Source organism: Cyprinus carpio, chromosome A3, assembly GCF_018340385.1.
Source record: "Cyprinus carpio isolate SPL01 chromosome A3, ASM1834038v1, whole genome shotgun sequence".
In the NCBI taxonomy this organism is placed as follows: Eukaryota; Metazoa; Chordata; class Actinopteri; order Cypriniformes; family Cyprinidae; genus Cyprinus; species Cyprinus carpio.
In genome coordinates this window covers 13,125,602-13,146,581 of record NC_056574.1, presented here as the reverse complement: position 1 = coordinate 13,146,581, position 20,980 = coordinate 13,125,602, and the positions used below count along the sequence as shown (strand labels likewise).

General features: G+C 38.4%; 2 protein-coding genes and 2 pseudogenes across 2 annotated transcripts; 3 read left to right on the top strand and 1 right to left on the bottom strand.

Annotated features, from left to right (window-relative positions):
* Nucleotides 1-781: 781 nt before the first annotated feature.
* Nucleotides 782-1,342, bottom strand: LOC109074888 (annotated as a pseudogene).
* Nucleotides 1,343-3,214: 1,872 nt separating this feature from the next.
* Nucleotides 3,215-7,725, top strand: LOC109074876 (peter pan homolog). The gene is made up of 12 exons (XM_042719114.1): nucleotides 3,215-3,387; nucleotides 3,593-3,763; nucleotides 3,852-3,953; nucleotides 4,847-4,897; nucleotides 5,095-5,265; nucleotides 5,429-5,505; nucleotides 5,682-5,789; nucleotides 5,952-6,075; nucleotides 6,273-6,351; nucleotides 6,431-6,560; nucleotides 6,915-7,078; nucleotides 7,153-7,725. Exons 1-12 carry the CDS (start codon nucleotides 3,373-3,375, stop codon nucleotides 7,467-7,469), a joined length of 1,509 nt encoding a protein of 502 aa, XP_042575048.1. The 5' UTR covers nucleotides 3,215-3,372; the 3' UTR covers nucleotides 7,470-7,725.
* An 81-nt stretch (nucleotides 7,726-7,806) lies between these two features.
* LOC109070234 (P2Y purinoceptor 11-like) lies at nucleotides 7,807-10,076 on the top strand. Its single transcript, XM_042719149.1, has 2 exons — nucleotides 7,807-7,884; nucleotides 8,881-10,076. Exon 2 carries the CDS (start codon nucleotides 8,903-8,905, stop codon nucleotides 9,797-9,799), a length of 897 nt encoding a protein of 298 aa, XP_042575083.1. The 5' UTR covers nucleotides 7,807-7,884; nucleotides 8,881-8,902; the 3' UTR covers nucleotides 9,800-10,076.
* A 1,805-nt stretch (nucleotides 10,077-11,881) lies between these two features.
* On the top strand, nucleotides 11,882-19,731 carry LOC109081272 (annotated as a pseudogene).
* The last annotated feature ends 1,249 nt before the right edge of the window (nucleotides 19,732-20,980 follow it).

The following is a 20,980-nucleotide window of genomic DNA, read 5'->3' as shown; positions in this document are numbered from 1 at the left end:
ATTCTCGCTGTTGCCGCCAGTGCCATGTCGTGGAGACGCTGTTTCATTGTGAAAACTAATCTACTTTGTTTGGCCTTCCAAAAGAGGACACTAGAAATCAGTGGTTAAGTTGTATTTACAACACTGTTTCCAGAATAGTTCAACCCAAATATTCAGATGTGTGCAGCACATTTTATGGAGGACTGTTTCCTGATGCTGGGAGAGAAGACTACAATGCTGGCTGTTCTGACTCACAGTCTGTAAGTACATTTACATATGTAAAGGATTTGCCAATGATGATTCAAACGCAAGTTTTCAGCAGTGTGTAGAGTATAGCTTGTTGTTTGTTGTTTCTCCGATCACAAATGCAGATATGGTTTTATGTTTACGCAGCGCGATGCAACACAACGCGTAAAAACATAGTATAAGTCATTATAATCCGTAATTATGTCCCCACTGGATGCAACAAATGGCTCGTTTGTTATGGGTTTAATTGTTTTTCTCTTGTAGCGCCAGTGTTCTGGCCGGGACACGCATCAAGGTATGACAAGGGGCATAACATTTCCATCACACACTTGAGGCATTCGCCAAATCACAACGGACTGAATAGCTGGTCAATCAGAGCACACTTCGCTTTTCAGACCGATGAGCTTTGTAAAAATCGCTGCGTTTCAGAAGGCGGGGCAGAGGAGAAACAATAATGTACATTATGTGGAAAATAATGTGTTTTTTTAACCTTAAACCGCATGAACACATTTCATTACACCAAATACACAAAATAATGTTATTTTAAGCAAATGCTTTAGCTATAGCTAAAAGCCTGGACTGTTGCATTAAGCACCAAACTGTCGAGACTCCATTGCTCCAAAGTCTGATCCTTCTTCTGAATGAACTCAGTCTCAGCAGTTGGGCGTAGAGTTGGGTGATGCAGGCGTTCATGTTGACGCTCTCCCTGCGCAGAACTCTCATCTCATTGGCCAGTGCACTCTCCTGCTCCAGCTGCCCACGCATTGTGTCCAGCTGTTCCTGCTGCCAGTACAGCAGCGCGTGCAGGGATGCCTCAGAGCGGTTGACACGAGCCGCCTCGGTGCTCACACAAAGCGGCCCCCATTAACTTCTGTTGCGGTACAATGAAAGTGTAGGAGCAGCGGCTCGGCTTATTCTCTGATGCTTGATACGGCCTTTTCTGACCTGCATCACCCTTGGAAGTGTCTGCGATACAGGCTTCCTTGGGGCCGTCCACAAAGCAAGCCCCACCAAAAACCAGCAAGAAGACCAAGGCACACGTCACTAGAATTTCCATAAGTGTCTGATTGAACCAATAAACTGTCCAGTAAGATCCTAACAAACAAATAATACAAAATCTTAGAAATTTACTGACCGTATAAATTCATACGAATCAGCCAATTCGCCAAAACATAAAATAGTTACATGCTGCCATGAGACTGTTGTTTAGACTGGATCTGACTTGTGAAAATTAAAAAAAAAACTATTATTTTTAATTATCCAGTGAGCTAAAACCTAATAGTCAATGTAGCTTAAGTTTTAACATTAACCACCCACTCGGTCAGACATGAGCTGAACTGAAGAGGCCCACATTTTGATGCATGTCAGATGTTCAAGTTTAATGATGGGGGGTAAAACACAGTTTTGCCTATTCTTGAGTTAATTAGCAAGTCAGCAGAAACAGAGCCTGAGTCAACCTATCGTTTCTAAAGTCAATACTAAAGAAAATGACAGCTTTGGTACACATAATAAATGTCATAAGCAATTAACAAATCTAAACATTGACTGAGACAACTACTGAAAATAGCTAAACAAAAGTACTAAAAAAAACACCGATGCCTATGGAATTAGAGAAAATTACCAAAAGTAATCGCAGTTTGTTGAAATGTAAACAAATTCAAAAAGCAAATACTTTGGAAAATTTCACTTAAAAATCGCATTGTTCAGAACATATGTTTTTTAAATATTTTGAGGCTCAGTATTTCAACATAAGGATTTCATAATTTATATGCTTATTTAAATTTAAACTAGTTTTTTTAGTTTTTATTTGTTTAAAAGGAAACAAAATCACATTATGAACAAATGTTTTGCTTACACCAGTTATATCACCACATGATTTTCTCTTTTGGTTTTGGCTTTGTTCAACAAATGCCTTTTCCTCTGACTGATGCAAACAAGATATTCAGCTCTGAGCTTCTGATCTGTGCTCTTTATAATGAAAAGATTATAATGTCAATGACAAATCACTATCATAAAGCGAAACACGCCTTTGCCATTAATAATTAAACATAATGACTGTAGCTGCGGCTGTCTGGCTGGTGCTCTGGCTGGTCTGCACTGGAGATGTTCAAAGGAATGGGCTGTGGGAGACACCCAGACTGACAGTAAACTTTTAAAGCAGGAAGATCAGCTCCTGTCAGAGGACCTCTAAACAAAGAAGAGTGTAATTACAAAACATCCTAATGAGTCCAGACCCCCTTGTTTCTGGTATCAGGCCTGTCCCTCACACACAAGCACACCCACCACCCTATCCTTCACTCCCATGCATCGTGCAGACTGACCATGACTGTGCAATGTGTCAAAATACAGCTCATTTAAAAAATTTCTTAATTCATTTTTTTCACAATAGTGCAGCAATACAGTATATGCAGGAAATTGCTCAAATTGACATGATTACTTACATTCTATTGCTTTGATATGAAGAAAATTGCAATGCTTGTTCTGTAATGGTGGGGATTTGATATCAACTTCTGTAGTTTTCATACTGAATAATGATACATTCTATCTTCAAGCCACAAATCAAATCTTTAATGCTAAAATAAGGTGATGTTTACAAGGTGTGATATAACTAAACACAAAGTGTGATAACTAAACATTTTAGAATAAAGAAGAACTTTAACAAGAAAGATGACAATACTGCAATTTTTTACAAAGGTTCTAACTCGAATTCTGAATCAGATCAATAGAGTGAGTGAATAAATGAGAATGAATGAGAGTAATCAGAGTTTAGCAGAGGATATTTCCTTTAAATTTAACTTGAGGTTAAGTGGGGCATTCAAAACCTAATCTAGAGTTCAAAACCTGCCTAAAATTCTACGTAGAAGCTTAATTAAACCTACCAATGCAGCTATATGCAGTAATTCATCCCATCCAAAAGACGGCGCATGTAAAATCAAACATTGACTGTGCGCACATCGGAGATATAGCCAGCTGCAGCCGCTTCTGCGCATGCGCAAAAACGCCACATGGTTAGCAGCAAGTTCCAGGAGCTTCAAGATGGGTGCTAGTTAACAAGACGTGGGATATTTAACCTCAGCTATTCGTGTTAAAGTCAAGACAAGTTCAGTTTTCCGCTCTCGGCTTGGATAAGTTGTACTGTCCTTAGAAATGGGGAAAACAAAGGTATGTGTTTAACTTGCATCCAGACTTAACTTCAGATATGAAGTGCAACTGTCTATCTGTCTTTTTCTTTTAAATGAGAATGTGATTTGGAAATGTGTAAACGTGTCACAGTCTAGCTCATGACAGAGTAATTCATACGATCGTTTAGGGACGATACAAATTGAAGGTCAAATATAAGTTCGATGTTACTGTTTTTGTCTCCTAGACTAAGAACCAAAAGAAAGGCCGCGAGGCTGCTCGTCGTGTGGCCGAGGAGACGTTCTCCACTGTTCCGCACACCTTCGTGTTCCAGCGGGGACAGATCGGCAGGAATGTCGGTCAGCTGGTGTTGGACATGAGACGAGTCATGGAGCCGTTCACTGCCAGATCTTTAAAGGTGCTCCTCGCGATTCCTGCTGCTCAGCTCGGCGCTTGTTCGACGTCACGTGTTTACATACTAAAATCCACGTGTTTATATTCTGCAGGTGCGGAAGAAAAACGTCTTGAAAGATTTTGTTGCAGTGGCCGGACCATTAGGAATCACGCACTTCTCAATATTTACCAAAACAGAAAACAGTATAAACATGGTGAGTATATTTGTATTATACAACGGATCATTAATGCTTATTGGTCAATACAATAACAGCTCTGACGACTGTCTCGCTGCTGTATATTTAGCGTTCTGTATTTTTTTTTTTTTTAGGAACACTTAAAGGGATAGTTCACCCAAAAATTTAAATTCTGTAATCCACCCTCAAGTTGTTCTAAATCTGAATGAGTTTCTTTCTTCTGTTGAACACAAAAGAACAAAACAGTTGACTTTAGTCAATGACTTCCATAGCTGGAATGGTTACCAACATAGCAGAATTGAATTTATTTGATAGCTATCACTTTAAAGGATATGAAATGAAAAATAACCCTGTCTGTTTCCTGAATGCATGTCATCATCTTTTCTTGCATAATTTGTAAAAAAACAAATTTGACCGTACAATTTTTACTCTTTGATAACACAATCTTCCAATGAAAATGACAGTCTTCTCTCTGATGACATTTGTTCTTCACTAAAAGGATTAGTTCACTTCCATAATAAAAAGTTCCTGATAATTTTCTCACCCACATGTCATCCAAGGTGTTCATGTCTGTCTGGCTTCAGTCGAAAAGAAATTCATGTTTTTGAGGAAAACATTCCAGGCTTTTTCTCCATATTGTGGACTTCAGTGTGACCCAACGGGCTGAAGGTCCAAATTGCAGTTTCAGTGCAGCTTCAAAGGGTCCCAGCTGAGGAATAAGGGTCTTATTTAGCCAAAGGATCGGTCATTTTCTAAAAAAATAAAAATTTATATACATTTTAAATGCAAATGCTTGTCTTGCACTAGCTCTGCGATTTAAAGTTATAATAAAGTTCATGAGTGGATCAACATCTCATTCTTTTTGAGGTCAAAAATATTAACACCTGAAATGACTCTCTTTTTCTCCACAGAGGCTTGCACGTCTTCCCAAAGGTCCAACGTTATATTTCCATGTTGCGAAGGTATAATGCTTTGCTACTTTTGACCTGTCTTTGGTTTGATTTCTCATACCCGAGGGCACAAATGATGACATTTTAGTATTTTGACTGTGGAGTGATGTCTTTTCAAAGTAAACGCACTGATGTGTCTGGTCTCACACTGATTGTATTATGAACATTCTTGTAATTTGTTCTAAAAGTAAATTGTCTCTTTGTTCCAGTACGCCCTCATCAAAGATGTAATTTCATCTTTAAAGAGGCACAGGATGCATGAACAGCAGTTTTCCCATCATCCTTTGCTAGTGCTGAATAATTTTGGCACGGAGGGCATGCACATCAAGCTGATGGCCACCATGTTCCAGAACATGTTCCCCTCGATCAACGTACACAAGGTAGTTCACTCACTCAGAACTCTAAAACTTTTCTCCGAATGTGAGGCAAGTCTAGTCTTCTGAGATCTGTGATGTGTACAACCAGCTGATGTTGTTCTCCTCTCGGTGGTGAGAAGATATGAAGGTTCGTGCATGTTTTAATCATTAAACTCTCGTTTCTCAGCTCAACCTAAACAGCATCAAGAGATGTGTGCTGTTAAATTATGATCCCGTATCCCAGGAGGTGGAGTTTCGTCATTAGTAAGTAGCTTGGTTTTGTTTTCTTGTCATCAAATTAAAGGTGCACATGATGCAACTTTTAATCTTGACTTTCCTGTGATTGTTTTCAAAGTAAACGCACTGATGCATCCTCAAACTAATAATCTCTTGTGAGGTTTCTTACAATATCCGCTAACCCTCTCCATGTGTTCCTGCAGCAGCCTGAAGGTGGTGCCCGTGGGCATGAGTCGAGGCGTGAAGAAGCTCATGCAGGAGAAGTTTCCCAACATGAGCAAGCTGGAGGACATCAGCGAGCTCCTCATGAAGTTAGTCTTCCACAAGCTGGAGATCATTCACAGAATTTGATGCATATGATGAAAAGTGTTAAAATTGATGGAACAGTGATGTTTCAAAATGCACCAGCCTTCATACTTCTGTTTGGGATGTACATAAGTGATTTTAAAAGTCACACTTTGCACTTTTTGCAGAGGTGTCAACCTTTCAGAGAGCGAGGCAGAGCAGGACGGGGACCACAACATCACAGAGTTGCCACAAGTGTATTCGGGTCGTGGAAACATGGCTTCGCAGCAGAGTGCAGTTCGGCTAACTGAGGTGAGGAAAGCCATCATGCTGGGCTATTTTTTTTATTTTACTGGCTGGATTCTCAATTCATCATGCACAGCGCTCAAGCACAAAAAAACACATCACATATAACAACCTTCAAGTCAAGAATGTGCCTATGATGCCTTAAAATTCAGCATGAATCGGACACTTCTACTGAAAAATGATGGAAGTCTGTTCTGCTACAGATTGGCCCCAGAATGACTCTGCAGCTGGTGAAGATAGTAGAAGGCATGGGGGAAGGAAAAGTGCTTTATCATTCCTTCGGTAAGAGAACATTTAGACACACAACCTAGTTATTATTGAGCGTATCACTAAGCTAGTCCAAAATGTGCTCTTTCTGCAGTCTCGAAAACAGAGGAAGAGCTTCAGGAGATCCTGAAAAGGAAGGAAGCCCGTCTGAAAGAGAAAGAAGAACGAAAGAGAAAGCAAGAACAGAACATTGCCTTAAAAAAAGAAAAACGAGATCAGAACAAGTGAGTAGATCTGCTGCTCTAGTGGTGATGAAGAGCCGAATGTGATGCAGGGTATTGGTTAGAAAAGCACACACAAATTACAAACGTGTTAACCGTGGAGAGTTTCCGTAGAAGTAAATATTACAGCATTAGGTTAGTGTTTCGAGATTACACTTGTTTTTTTGCTGAATGGCCCACCACTTCAAAAAAATCTCCAATAAAAAGTTTTAAAACATCCCATGCTAAATAAATTGTACCTTTTTTTTTTTTTTTTTTTTTTTTTTTTTTTTTTTTTTTGCCAATTTTGGCGCACTTAGCATCTTTTTAAATGTAGTTGTGTTGAATTTGGTTCTAAAACTACTTAATTTCTCAAAGGAAAAGGAGCTTGGAGGGCATTAAGAGAAAGCGGCCACAGGAAGGGCAGGTATCTGATGATGAAGTGGAGGATCCTGGGATACCGGAGGACCAGGCTCCAGCCGAGGAGTCTGAGGACGAAGCAGAGTATTACAGACAGGCTGTGGGGGAGGAACCAGACCAAGGTATCGTGTCATACCAGATCATTGGTGACGTTTTACCGTTTGCACTGGTTCTAATTTGTTCTTTAACTCCATAGACATGTTTCCTAGTGCAAAAAGGAAGCGTGGTCCTGGAAAGTCTCCAATACCCTTTAAAAAGAGGAAGCTGTCACCAGGGAAGGGCCCTCCTCATAACAAAAAGAGCTTTAAGTCGCCTGACAGGGGAAGTAAAGATGGCAGAAAGCGGTTTGGAGATAGAAAACCGCTAGAGGGGAGAAACAGGTTTCGAAAGAGCGAAGGAGGCAAAAAGTTTGGCCAAAAAGGGGGAAAAGGCAGTAGATTTGCTGGGCAGAAAAAAGAGATGCTGGTAAGAAGTTTGGCGGACAGAAATCATTTAAAGGACGTGCTGTTATGAAACGACAGAAAGGTGCTGGAGGAAAAAAGGACTTGAAACACAAAAAAGAAAAAAACTAAAGGAACTGAAAACAAGGTTGGACACATCTAAACCACAAGATGGGACTGTTGCTTCACTGATGCATCATGTATTACATGCTGATGTATCATTGCGACAAAAACAAGCAAATCAATGCTGCTTTATGTTAGACTTGTGGCTTGTATAAATGTTCATAGATTTGGATGCATTTTACCAATAAATCCTTTTAAACCATCAAGCGGCTTTTGTTGCAATCATCTGGATGCTTTAAATGTCACGTGTGCTTTCCTGTGTGGTTTCACTCATAGGCCTGGTATTATAAAAAGTGCACTTCTTGCATGAGACAGGAAGTTTGGTACCATTTCAGTCAGAGTTTTTAGTCAAGAGGACGTACTTGGTAAGTTTCATCAACTTGTTTGATTTTTATTTGGCACTTTTTTTTTAATCTATGAGTGTGAGAGGTTAGAAACTATCCCATGCAGTTTAAAAAAAACAAAAAAAAAATGGTTTGTTTTTGTTGTGGTCCTCGTGTAGAAAAAATATGCTGGGATCAGGTATATCAAGGTGTGTTAGCAGTATTTAATATATCCTTTGAGTAAAATGTACTGTAATTGATATTTAACTGTATTTGGTGTGGATTTATTGGGTTGAATACATTAAGGCATTTGTGCTTGGATTTTATTTTTTGTGAAATATTAGTGTTTTGTTTTTATAATATAAAAAAAAAAACTAGTCGTGAGTGCTTAGTGCTTATGTTTCCAAACGTGATGACAGATTGTTTTTAAGATCTCTGCAAATTATGAAACTCGTAACCAAAAAAAAGAAAGAAAAAAAAACATTAACTATATTAACCAAAAGTAAAGAATGTACATTCTTCACCTCAATAGCATAAACAGCCTTGGATCTAAAATCGTATATAAGTGCTGAAGAGATAATAAACAACTTGTTTTACAGTACACAGATCGCGCTATTACTACATGTATTCATTCATAACGCTTAAACAATGCAGGTGTGACTTCCTGCAGGCAGAACTGAAAGATGTTCATTTCCTGTAAAACATCTGAATTATGTGAAGACAACTGAACAGAAGAAAGTATTTTTATTGTTTTTATAAACTCAATTTCAAGATGGCACAGATGATGAACTAACCGTTTTTTAAGATGTGTGGTATAAAATAAATATTACACGAGATGGTCAGATGAGAAGCCCGAGATAAGCAGCAATGTGGTTGTTGGATATTATGTTTCTTATTGCTAAACCGTTTGTTTTCTGTGAAGAAAAAAAAATCAATAGTGTTTAGAGATTAAAATGTTTTCGTGCCATCTGCTTGGATTCACAAGGTTTAAGATTTAAGATTGATGCTACCAAATCTTTTTTTTTTTTTTTTAAACAGGGGTCAGAGAACACCAGTAAAGATGAACAACAGTTCATTCTGTGATACTGGGTTTCAAACCGGACTCCTCCCCCCAATGTATAGCATTGAGATGTGTGTGGCTCTTGTGGGGAATATATATGCCCTGTGGCTCCTGGTGACCAAAGAGAGGCAGAACTGGCACACTGGAGTAGTGTTCTCCTGTAACCTGGCCATCTGTGACATTGTTTACGTCCTGAACTTGCTTTTGCTCATCAATTACTATGCCAAAAATAAGGATTGGACCTTTGGAGATGCTACATGCAAAATCGAACGCTTCCTCTTCAGCTGCAACCTCTACGGCAGCATTTTCTTCATCATGTGCATCAGCATCAATAGATACCTTGCCATAGTTTTTCCGTTCTTCACCCGGAGCTACGTGCACCCAAAACATGCAAAGATCGCAAGCATGCTGACATGGTTCATCGTGACGATCACTTCATTGCCAGTCCTCAAATTTGCTGGAACCGAAGTTAAACAAAAACACACTCTTTGTGTCTCATGTCATGATGAAACCATGAGAACCCCCCATTTTAAGTACACCCTATTTCTTACGATTGTTGGATGCATGATTCCATTGTTAATTACCTTTGCATCGTATTTGGGTGTGATTTGGACTGTTCTGAAAAATAAAAACATAACCACACTCGAGAAGAGGAAGGTAGCACTGATGGTTGCTTTGGTCTGCATCCTTTACGCCACTTCATTTGTGCCCTATCATGTTCTGCAGACGTACCATGTGTATCTGAAGTCGACTGAGATCAAGAATTGTTATGTGTATAATTCATATCAAGTGTCAAAAGGCCTGGCCACCCTGAACATGTGCTTGCATCCGCTTCTATACATGGCTGTGTTTGACAGCATACGGACAGCTTGCTGTGGAAAGAGCTCAGATGACTAATCTTTATACAGTATCTTGGCCAAAACCTCATGCTGTGACTTCCTGGATGCAAATTAAGCATAGCATTTCAGTTGATGTGTGTAGGCTACTCTGTTCCTGCTGTGCATCTGCAAACCACAAAACAACTGAAAATTGTTTTACTTGTGTCATTTTTGTAGTCAAAAGCAAAGAAGAACATATCTGACAGTAAAAACTGACCATTAAAATGTGAGTAATGTATTTGAAGTTGCAAAAAAAAAAAAAAAAAAAGCTAATTAAAGACAAGAGAAGACGGTCAGTTTTGTTTTTTTACAGAACTTTGAAGAATTTGTGAGATGTGGGATATGAAGCAAAAGTATGTTAAAGCAAATTTACTTATGTTACTGATTTTGCTCTGAATCATTTAATTACTTCTTTTTCAAAATGGTGGCTTTAGGATAGCCTATAAAATATTAATTCTGTCACAAATGATATTTTAAACATTCTTCAAATGTACAAGAAACCATAAGATACCTTACAAGTTTAAGAATAGAAAGAGAGAAATGATCCAGAGAACTGAGACCTAAACTTACTAAAGAAAAAACATTAGTGCTATTAAGATGAAATGCAACTCAAGTTAAGCCAAGTTTGTAGCCTATAGACAATTTCACAATAGATACTGGTTAAAAGCAGCTTTATAGAAAGTCATCCCTTTAGTCAGATGCATTACGATCCACATTAGTCAATGGCTGATTCGCTGAATTAGTAATTAGTTGGTAGATTGTTTGTTTTTGTCGGTAATGACCCGGCCTTCTAAAAGTGTTGTACAAAATATCCATGTTCTTAGAATTAGAATGTCTAATCAAATTAATGTACCTGATCAGATCTAATATAGATAACACCAAATTATCTGTTGCAAGCTTACTAGTAATCAGAGCGAATCTGATTCAAACCCATGTGAAATAAATAATAATAATTTAAAAACAAATTTAATAATTTCCTTGTACAGACAGTCATATTTCTTTTCTTAAAGTTAACTTCAATATTTAATTGTTTGTTTTTGAACAATTAAAAACAATATGTTGAACACCAAAGTTGTAGCCCTCCTAAACAGAGAGTTTGTTGGCCATTAGTGACTACAGGTGGAAAGATATTTTTATTTATTTATTTATTTTTATTTGTTTTCATAGCAATATCTGGCAACACTGCCAGAACTTAAACTGATAGTAATCAAAAGAGCCCACAGATATCTTATTGCTGACATTCAGTAAAGCAAACGCAAAAAAACCTCATCATGATACTATCTGTCAGAAACGTCATCAACGCTATCAAAACAGTAGCATATAACACTAGTGCAGAGATCTGTAGAACAAGTATGTTACGTCTATGCTATTTCATATTGAGGTTACATTTTCACAAAATCGTGCCAACAACATTTATAGGAGCACTAGACAAAGTTATAATCTATATAGCAATGGTTATTAATGAAATCTATAACAGTAATAGGCCTATGTATTGCTGAATGAATAATAAACAACTATTATATTGTTTATTATTAACAAAAAATGATATACCCCTAACCTAAAGTAATGTGATATAATTTAACAATGCTCATTCCTCCAAAACAGAGAAAACATATTTCACAAACATCTACATATCTGTCTTTTCTAAAGTGATTAGTGTATATAATGAAATGGGGTTATTATATCACAATTCCCACCCAGACCACACTAATCTACGCCCGTGGTGCCTTCCATTCCCCCAATGTTTTCTCCTTTTCACAGTCTGGCAGAAATGATGCGTGGTTCCAGAACACATGGTCTCATGACAGTAAAAGTGTACAGTTGCCAAGATGCAGGGGGTGGCTCAACTTACCCCACTCTCCTCTACTTCTATTCAAGATGAGGCTCAGAGAGTGAGGGAGAGCCCACTCTTATCAAAACATCGACAATAAAGTCAATTATTACAGAGTGTGCTGTCTTCTCTTTTATAAATATAACTATATTTGTAACAACTGGATAATTTGTATTAACAAGCACCCACCCTCCTTGTGCCCCCCCCACTTTTTTTGGTTTGGGCCACTGGTCTGTGCACGGCCCTGATAACTACAGATAAGCTCAAAATAGTGGCTTGCATCTCATGGAAGAAGCAGCTTTGTTTGGTTACACTGACATTTTTGTGAGTACATATAATTATGAGGGCATTTTGTTATGTTCCTACGTTCTAGATGCTTTTTGAAGCCTTTCTGGACTGTACTCAAGGCCTATAAGTTTTATGTCTATCGCGTTCCGTGTCCAGAAGTTCATACTAGCTGATTTTAGCATACTTCTCCCTCTCTTCGTCTTCATATCATGTGTCACTGCAGCACTCCGCACGCACAGAGGGCGCTGTGGCGCGGCGTCTCCTCTCCGTAACAGCAGCTTCCTCGGGGCTCAGGACAACCAAGATGCCGTCGCTCGAATTCGACGAGTGAGTTTTTCATATGAATGAAACCATATAGTTGTATTTATGCTTACTTCAACTCAATAGGCATCTAATATCTTGTGTTTTTGACAGCTCAAAGCCTAGCTGGGCCGATCAGGTGGAGGAAGAGGGAGATGAAGGTACGCGTTTAAACTTTACTCATTGCATTAATCGATATGAGAACATACTTTACAGATATAAAAATAGTCTGCCTATAGTGAAAGTTACAGTTAGTGAGCGGCTTGTCAGCCTGACAGAAAAAGACCGGTGCTTTGTGCTTTGGCAACTATTCTGTGTTGTACTGATGGGTACTACGTTTTATTATAAACACGTGTACTATACTATATTACTTTGTTTTATGCTATACTACACCCAGCTATAATATATTATACGTCATGCTGTTATTCTTTGACATATTACATCGTAATGTGTTGTGCAGCGTATACTGTCATGTTAAATTGTGTATTGATCAGTAGTGACAACAGTTAGACAAAGAGTTTTTATATTGTTGAAAAGAATTAGGGCTAAAAAATAACTTTTTAAGGATTTTGTTTAAAATATTATGCGAGTGTAGAAAGAACAGGGTATATTTTGTGTGCGAGATGAATGCTTTTTTTAAAGTAGTCTTAGTTTGTATACATGCTTACTGTGACTGCTTGACATGCCGTATAGACTAACCGTAATTGTGCATCTGTAACAGATCTATTTATCATTTTCTTCAACAGGTTCACTCCCTTCACCGAAAGAGACGGTCAAAGGTAACATCAAGACTGTCAGAATACAAACTTGATGAAGATGGCCAGAAGTGTAAGGTCAGCAGAGTTCTTCTTTAAAATTATATCATGCTCGTCAAAAGGTTTCAGAAGAATCTGTTTTCATATTTGTCCTTTGCTCCTCTATGGTCAGATTGTCAGGACGTTTAAAATTGAGATGCGGAAGGCCTCCAAAGCAGTTGCCAGGAGAAAGGTGTCTTCATTTTTCTTTTCATTTTTCTCTTTTAAACATATATTGTTTAAGGATTTTTTTTGGGTGGGTGGGCGGCCGGGGTTGATCATTTAATCCAACAGAACTGGAAAAAATTTGGCAACTCGGAATTTGACGCCCCAGGTCCCAATGTTGCCACCACTACAGTGAGTGATGATGTCTTCATGACCTTCATCTCCAATAAAGAGGTATGATGGTGATAAACAGATGAAGTTTTTGCACTGATCAATGTTTAAAAAAAAATAGTTCACCCAAAAATGAAAAATTGCTGTAGATGTATTCACCTTGTAGATGCAAGTTAGTTTCTTCATGGGAATGGATATTTACCATCACTTACTCACCAGTGGATCCTCTGCAGTGAATGGGTGCCATCAGCATGAGAGTACAAACAGCTGTCGTGTTTGTGAAGCGAAAAGCCGCATGCCTGTAAATCCAAGACATTTTTCATTTTAAACTGTTGCTTCTGGCTAAAATGTGAGTCCTCTATCCATAATATTGCTGTCTCCACTGAAAAAGTTGTTTCATCTGAATCAGGAGAGAAATATGCACAGCTCAAACACCGTTGGCAAGCCAAAACCATTCTAAAAAAAGGTGGATTTTGATTTGAGAGGACAACATGATGGACTAGAGGAAGAGTTATGTATTATAGACTCTTTTTGCCAGAAGCGATGACTTAAAGATAAAAAACCTTGATGGATTTGTTTGCTGCAAACAAGCAGCTTTCCACTTTGCAAAATTTGTATTGATGGATTTGAGTTGTGTGATTTTTTTATTAGCTGTTTGGTCTCTCATTCTGACGGCACCCATTCACTAAAAAGGATTAATTACGGATCAACTTAAATAATACCAAATCACCCAAACACCTCCTCAAAAAACAAACAAACCAACAGGGATTAAAGTTCTCCGTCGTTACGACGGATTTCCGTTAATTGTAGCGAGTCATCGACGGATTTCCGTCAATTACACTGTTCCGCCTGTCCTTAATGTTTTAAATTCACTTTTCATAATTTTAATGCTGTATATATAGGCTAACATTTCTCAAATAGTGTAATAAATGTCTTAATTTTAGTTTAAATAGGTCTTAAATTAAGGAAAGACAAAGTGTATTCAGCCTGCTGAGGAGGATGTGATCAAAGCCAGGATTGGAGCGAATGCACGTTCCTCTCTTCACTATAAGCGTTTATTATCACTCCGGTATGGATCCACTCCGGGTTTTGGTTTAGTTTTGAAGAAGTACATGTCAGGCTACGGCTGAGGTATAATTACATTTAAGATAGCATGGACACACTTATAATGCAGGAAGGCTCCGATGTTTCGGAGATTGATAAAAGTGTAAAAAAATAAATGGAGATGGGCTTGGCTTAGCGAAATTGGGAAGAATGGCAAGCCTTTTAGTTCGTGGGCTAAAAAAAAATCAAACAACCAGGTACGTGTCTTTGCACAGTATGCCACAGGAAATTTCAATATGGCAATAATGGGCAAAAAAGTGCTAGCTCGCCATCAATCAGAAGCTAGTCACAATGCTGCCGTTCGTGCTCTACAGTACACATGCTCCCTGCCTGGTGCGACAAGTACCACAACGGAGATTCATGCATCTATGGCCGACCGTGTGTGCGATGTAAAAGTGCGCATATGTTCTTTCATAGCGGAGCATGACCTGTCGTTCACAGTCTCACAACCGCTAGTTAATTTAATGCAATCAGTTGTCAAAGACAAGAGTGCACTTTCAAGATTGTCTATGTCTAATGCACATGCCTCCTACTTGTGCACACATGGCATTTCTGCTTATTGGAAATCCGAATTGTCATCTAAGCTGAAAACGAAGATGTTTTCTATAAATGTAGATGAGGCAACAGATGGAAACATGGACAGGATTCTGAATGTTCTTGTTCGGTACTATGATGAAGATGTGGGAAAAGTGGCAACCCAGCATCTAGCCTCGAGGAAACTGAATATTGCAGATGCCTTAACAATCACAAACACATTGAAAGATATTCTCCAGTCATATAGCCTGAACTGGAATCAGGTTGTTGGTATACTGTTGGATAACTGCAGTGTGATGAGAGGGAAAAAGTCTGGAGTAGAGACACTAGTCAGAAGAGAAAATCCATCACTGCTGGATGTCAGCGGAGACACTGTCCATATGGTCTCGAATGCAGCCAAGGCCCTTTTAAATCCTTTCCAGGGATTTGTGGAACAATTTTGCTCTGATGTATACTATGACATTGAAAAATCACCCAAACAGAAAGAAGTTTTTTCTGAGTTTCAGTCCTTACTTCATTTGGAGAATAAGAGCCTAATACGTCCCATCAGCAGCAGGTTCCTGCAAATGTTGGATGTGTGCAACAGAATACGGGAGCTTATGGATCCATTGACTGTGCACTTCTACAGCGTCCTGTCTTCTCATGATCAACACAAACACAGGTACTTCTATTTTTGTATCATCTAATTTCTGTACTAGTAGGCCTTTTTTTGGATTTTTAATGAAACACACACACATTTTTTTGTTTGTTATTAATAATATTTAAAGATGCAGACATCTAGTGGATTTTTTTTACACAACAAATCTAAACCAAGGGGTGGAGATGGCTCAGTGATCAATCAGGTTATATAAAGTTATAGATATAGTGACTCAAAGGGTTAAATGTTAGAACAATGAAGCTCGGCTTCATTCCAGATGCAATCAAATTATTAAATAACCTTTATATAAAGAAAAGGAAGTGCCTTGACCTGTAAACACAAAAAGTATGTCATGACTGTTGAAGTATTGGCAATTAGAAATAGCATTGTTGATTTTTTCTTCTCCTTAATCCTTATGTGTATATGTTATTTTGTGATGCAGATGGCTCCTGAACCAGCTTCTTGATAAGCATGCAGTTACATCTGATGAGAAGGCCAGGATAATTTGTCTGCAACAGCAAATGGCAAAATCTGCAAGGATCGGAAGTGATGTCAACAAAAAACGAAAGACACACGCATCTGTATGCTTTTTTCAGAGTTCGACAAGCTCACAACCATTATTGATTTGTATCGAGGTATGTTCACTTTTTATTCACTTTAAGTGTTAAGAAAAGTACAGAGATTTCTTATTTATTGAAATCCCTTTATTGTTATATTTATTATATGCTTATTTTTCTTGGAATCCTGGAATGGAATCTGAGTTAACCATAAATACAGTTTTTAGATCACTGTTAATCAGATCACTTTGGTTAATACTACTAATACTAATACTACTACTAATAAAACTATTTATACAGCACTTTGTAAGTTATAGACTTATTAAACCAGAATTAAAACATTTAAGGACTGATGTAAATAAAAACTAGACAATTAAATAATACAGATGAAAATAAACAACAACAAATCTAAAAAATAATATTAAAGGGTTGTAATATTCCAAGAAGAGTATGTTACATTACTATGAATGTGATTATTAATCAATGAATAAAATATTCAGACCCATTTCTAATCTGGTTCTATTGTGATTTTCAGGTGTACTTCCAACTTTTCAGGTGTTCCTGAAGAAGTTGCAACATGAAAAGCCCATGATTCATGTGCTGCATGCTGAAATGCTGCTACTGGTTAGGGAACTTCTCTCCAAATTTATGAAGCCTGAAACTATTCCTTTGAGTGCAAAGGGCTTGTTGAAGCTTAATGTTCACCAGAGAGACCTGCAGTACACTGACAAAAGGTTGTCTGTGGGGAGATTCAGCTTCTTTGCCTTAAACAAGGCTAGAGTAGAAAAGAAGCCCTGGGTGCAGAAGGTCTACAGCTCTCTCAGAGAAGGCTACATAAAGGCAGCAACATTCCTCCTGAAAAAACCTGCCCCTCAACAACAACATCATCACCTCTTTATCTGCGCTGACACCATCATTGATTCTCCATGAATCAGTCCAAGGTGCATTCAACACCTTGGCCAAGGCCTTGCCAAATGCTGTGAAGTCAGAGGAGTTGGGTCAACTGGATGAAGAGGTTCGAGCCTACCAGATTAATACAGATCTAGGGACACAGGCCAAATGCTTTGAGGAGAACAATGCACAAATCGATGTTGACTGGTGGAGTAAGATTTTCGCCATGAAGATGCCAGAAGGAGGAATGGAGGTTCCCCATCTTAGGGAAGTTGGTAAAGGCTCTTCTGTCATTGTTCACTGGCCCTCTTGTCGAAGGATCATTTAACATGATGGATGATATAATTGAGAAAGACAGGGTTAGGCTGAACATTGAGACTTATGAAGGCTTAGCCATTCTCAAGTCCCACATGAAGGTAATGGGCAAAACTGCATCTAAAATGCAAATTACCCCTGCATTAAGGAGATTTTGCCTGTCTTCTTATGAGACATACCAAAATCATCTGAAGAAAAAGAAGGTGAACCTTGACAAGCAAAAGGAAAGGAAACTGAGGGAAGCTGTGAAGGTCCTCTCAGCAGTTAGGGTTAGAAAAGTAAAGAAAGGTTCCACCTCTTCTGTTTGTGCTAAAGCCCCCACCTCTTCCACCCTTGGAGTTAAACAAAAAGCTGCTGCTACAGTCTCCACCTCCTCCACTGCTGGAGTTAAAGGTAAAGCTGTTGCTACAGCCTCTTTCTCCTCCACCTCTCCTGGAGCCACTCCTGCACATGTAGCTAGTCAAACACTAAAACGGGTGTCAGGTGTAGCCAAGCTTCAGGAATATGGTTTCACAGCCAAAAAGCAGAAAAAGTGAAAAAGCTGGTGCTAACAAAGCACTCTAGAGACATTTGCACAAGAAAAAGCACTTTTTGGAATTTAATGGTGGTGCAGTTACTTTTTTCCTGTTAATTATTAATAGTTTCACAAAACATTGTTTGGTGTTATAAGAAACATAAAACATGCACTGAAAATGCACTTTTTGAAAAAAGCACTTTTTGGAATTTAATGGTGATGCTATTACTTTTTTTTTTTTTTCCTGTTCATTATTAAGAGTTTCACAAAAACATTGTTTGGTGTTATAAGATAAATAAAAAACATGCACTGAAAAGATGTGTGGTAGATGGTTGATTATTTGTCAAGGTATATTTTTTTTCAAAGATTACAAATAGCTTTTAAAATATGCAAACTGGCAATATTAAAGCGGTTTAATCTCCCCTTAAAAAAGCTATTGGTCTCGACTATTTAAATAAAGTGTTTGTTAAAGGAATATGGCTTGGCCTGAAAAATGTTCAGTCAGAAGATTTTTTTTCACTTTAATCCCTGAACTTAACTACACTTTGGATGGCCTGAAGGTGAGACCATATTCAACAAATTTTTACTATTTCAAACTGTTTTTATCATGTTGCCAATTGAGTTTGTGTTTTGTAAACTGTTCAGTTCTAACTTGATATTTCAGTCCTTAAAATGTTCCACTTCTCTGTTGTACCGGTGCCAACCTGAAGTGATTCTCCTGCTTGTTTTACAGGACTTGAATGCTCAAGACCAAGATGAAGATCCCATGAACAAGCTGAAAGGACAGAAGGTCGTGTTTTGCTGTATCTGTAAAGGGGATCACTGGACCACTCGCTGTCCATATAAGGACACGCTTGGTCCTATGCAGAAGGAGCTGGCTGAGCAGCTGGGTCTGTCCACGGGAGAAAAAGAGAAGGCAGCAGGTACAAAAACTTCATGTTGCCCTGTTAAGCATATTTTGAGGGGTTTTTTTTTAACTAAACAATTTTACTTTGATTTCTAGAGCCTGAGCCTGCCCAACCAGTCCAAAACAAGACGGGATAAATATGTTCCCCCCAGCCTGCGGGACGGTGGTACGCGCAGAGGAGAGTCCATGCAGCCTAACCGCAGAGGTGCGAGTTTAACATGCAGATCTCCAACACTGATGTTCTCAATCAAGAGCCTAATGGTAATGTGTTGATATCTTCTCTTCAGCTGATGATAATGCTACAATCCGTGTGACCAACTTGTCCGAGGACACCAGGGAGACAGATCTGCAGGAGCTTTTCAGGCCTTTTGGCTCCATCTCTAGGATCTATCTGGCCAAGGACAAGAACACAGGCCAGTCTAAGGTGAGAGATGTGAAACACGACTGTAAGGGATTCATCCTCAAATGACAAATAAAGCAAAGAGAAGTTAAAGATTCACTTGGACTCTTCTACTCAATTTAAGAATAAAGCAGGAACATTAGCATAATGATTGACGTAAATAAACTCAGTTGTTTTAATAAAATGACATCATGAAGCATGTGAGTTATGAATGTGTTCAGAAGAATAGCGCACATGACTTCTTTCCCCATTACTCCAGGGCTTTGCCTTCATCAGCTTCCACCGCCGTGAGGACGCTGCCAGAGCTATCGCTGGTGTATCTGGCTTCGGATATGATCATCTCATTCTCAACGTGGAATGGGCCAAGTGAGTCTTCCTGAAACTGAGTCTAAAATAAGCAATGGCCTTGTTTTCTCTGATCTAATCTTGATTTATTTTGTCTTTCCAGACCTTCCAACAACTGAGAGCATTCCATAAATATTCGAGCAGGTCTAGATGTGGTCTCCCCAGTGATCCAGATAAATAAAAAAGATAAAACATGCAGTTATCGGTTTCACTCTGTGGTTATGTTTCTTAAAGGAGTCATATGATGCAATTTCAAGTTTTCCTTTCTCTTTGGAGTGTTACAAGCTGATTGTGCATAGATACGATCCCTGAAGTTGCAAAGACTAAAGTCTCAAAACCAAAGAGATATTCTTTATCAAAGTTAAGACTCTACCACGCCCTCCTAAAACGGCTCATTCAGACACGCCCCCACATGTCTACGTCACTATGTGGAAGTATTTGTGTAATGCCGCCCAAATGTTCACGCAAAGAAAGGCGGCGTGGTTTCAGTAACAGCAGTTAGTGTTGAAGCACTCATGTCAGGGAGATGCTGTGTGTTTCTAGGCGAAAGCAAAAGCACTTTATTTGGTCTTCCGAAAGGAGATGCATATAGGAAGCTTTAAGATTACTTACAACAGAACAGCAATGCATTTTATGGGCGACCTTTTCTTTGAACCTAGGAGATGAGGTAATTCTGACTTTGCTATGACAATCTAGCGCTTCTGAATCAGCTACTGTAAGTGTTTCGTATTAGTTTAAGTATTTGCTATTGACTGTTCAAATGCAGTTTTTCACTTCACGTGTATGAGAGAGAGACGGGGTCACAAAATAATGATCTTTAAAAAAAGCATCATATGACCCCTTTAATCTGTGGTAAATTAGCTTGTTTTCCAAGTACTTATGAGTTTACTAGGAAAACTGCAAGCAACTCTTAAGATTACCAATGTTTTACTTAGAAATAAAGGGAAACTAATGAAGAAAAATGCAGTTATGCCTTTGCTAAAGGTTCTTAGAAATGTGGTCTGAGGTATCCTGTATACCTTATTTTGCTATGCAGAAGCTATTTTCTGTGAATATGCAAGACTTCTGATTCATTAACTACTACTAGAAGAATAACAAAATGCAAGAAATGGTAATTCACGTGAAAAAAAAAAAAAAAAAAAAAAAGGTGAATAGATGCAGTCAAAAGAGAAAAATCACTAAAAAGACAGGACCATAGACACATACCCTCAATATGGTCAAATTATCCCCCTAATATTTAAATTAAAGTATTGGCAGCCTTTTAACGTATTCATGTAATTTAACTAAATGACAAATTTTACAGAACAGTTTCAGTTTTCAAAAGGTTATGACTAGTGCATCATGTCTCGAGTAGGAAACTGTAGCTCAAATGTCGCCAGGAACCCTTGCAAGTGCGTCAAAAACAAATCACACATATCCTCTCGCCCACTTGTCTGGTAGGCTGCTA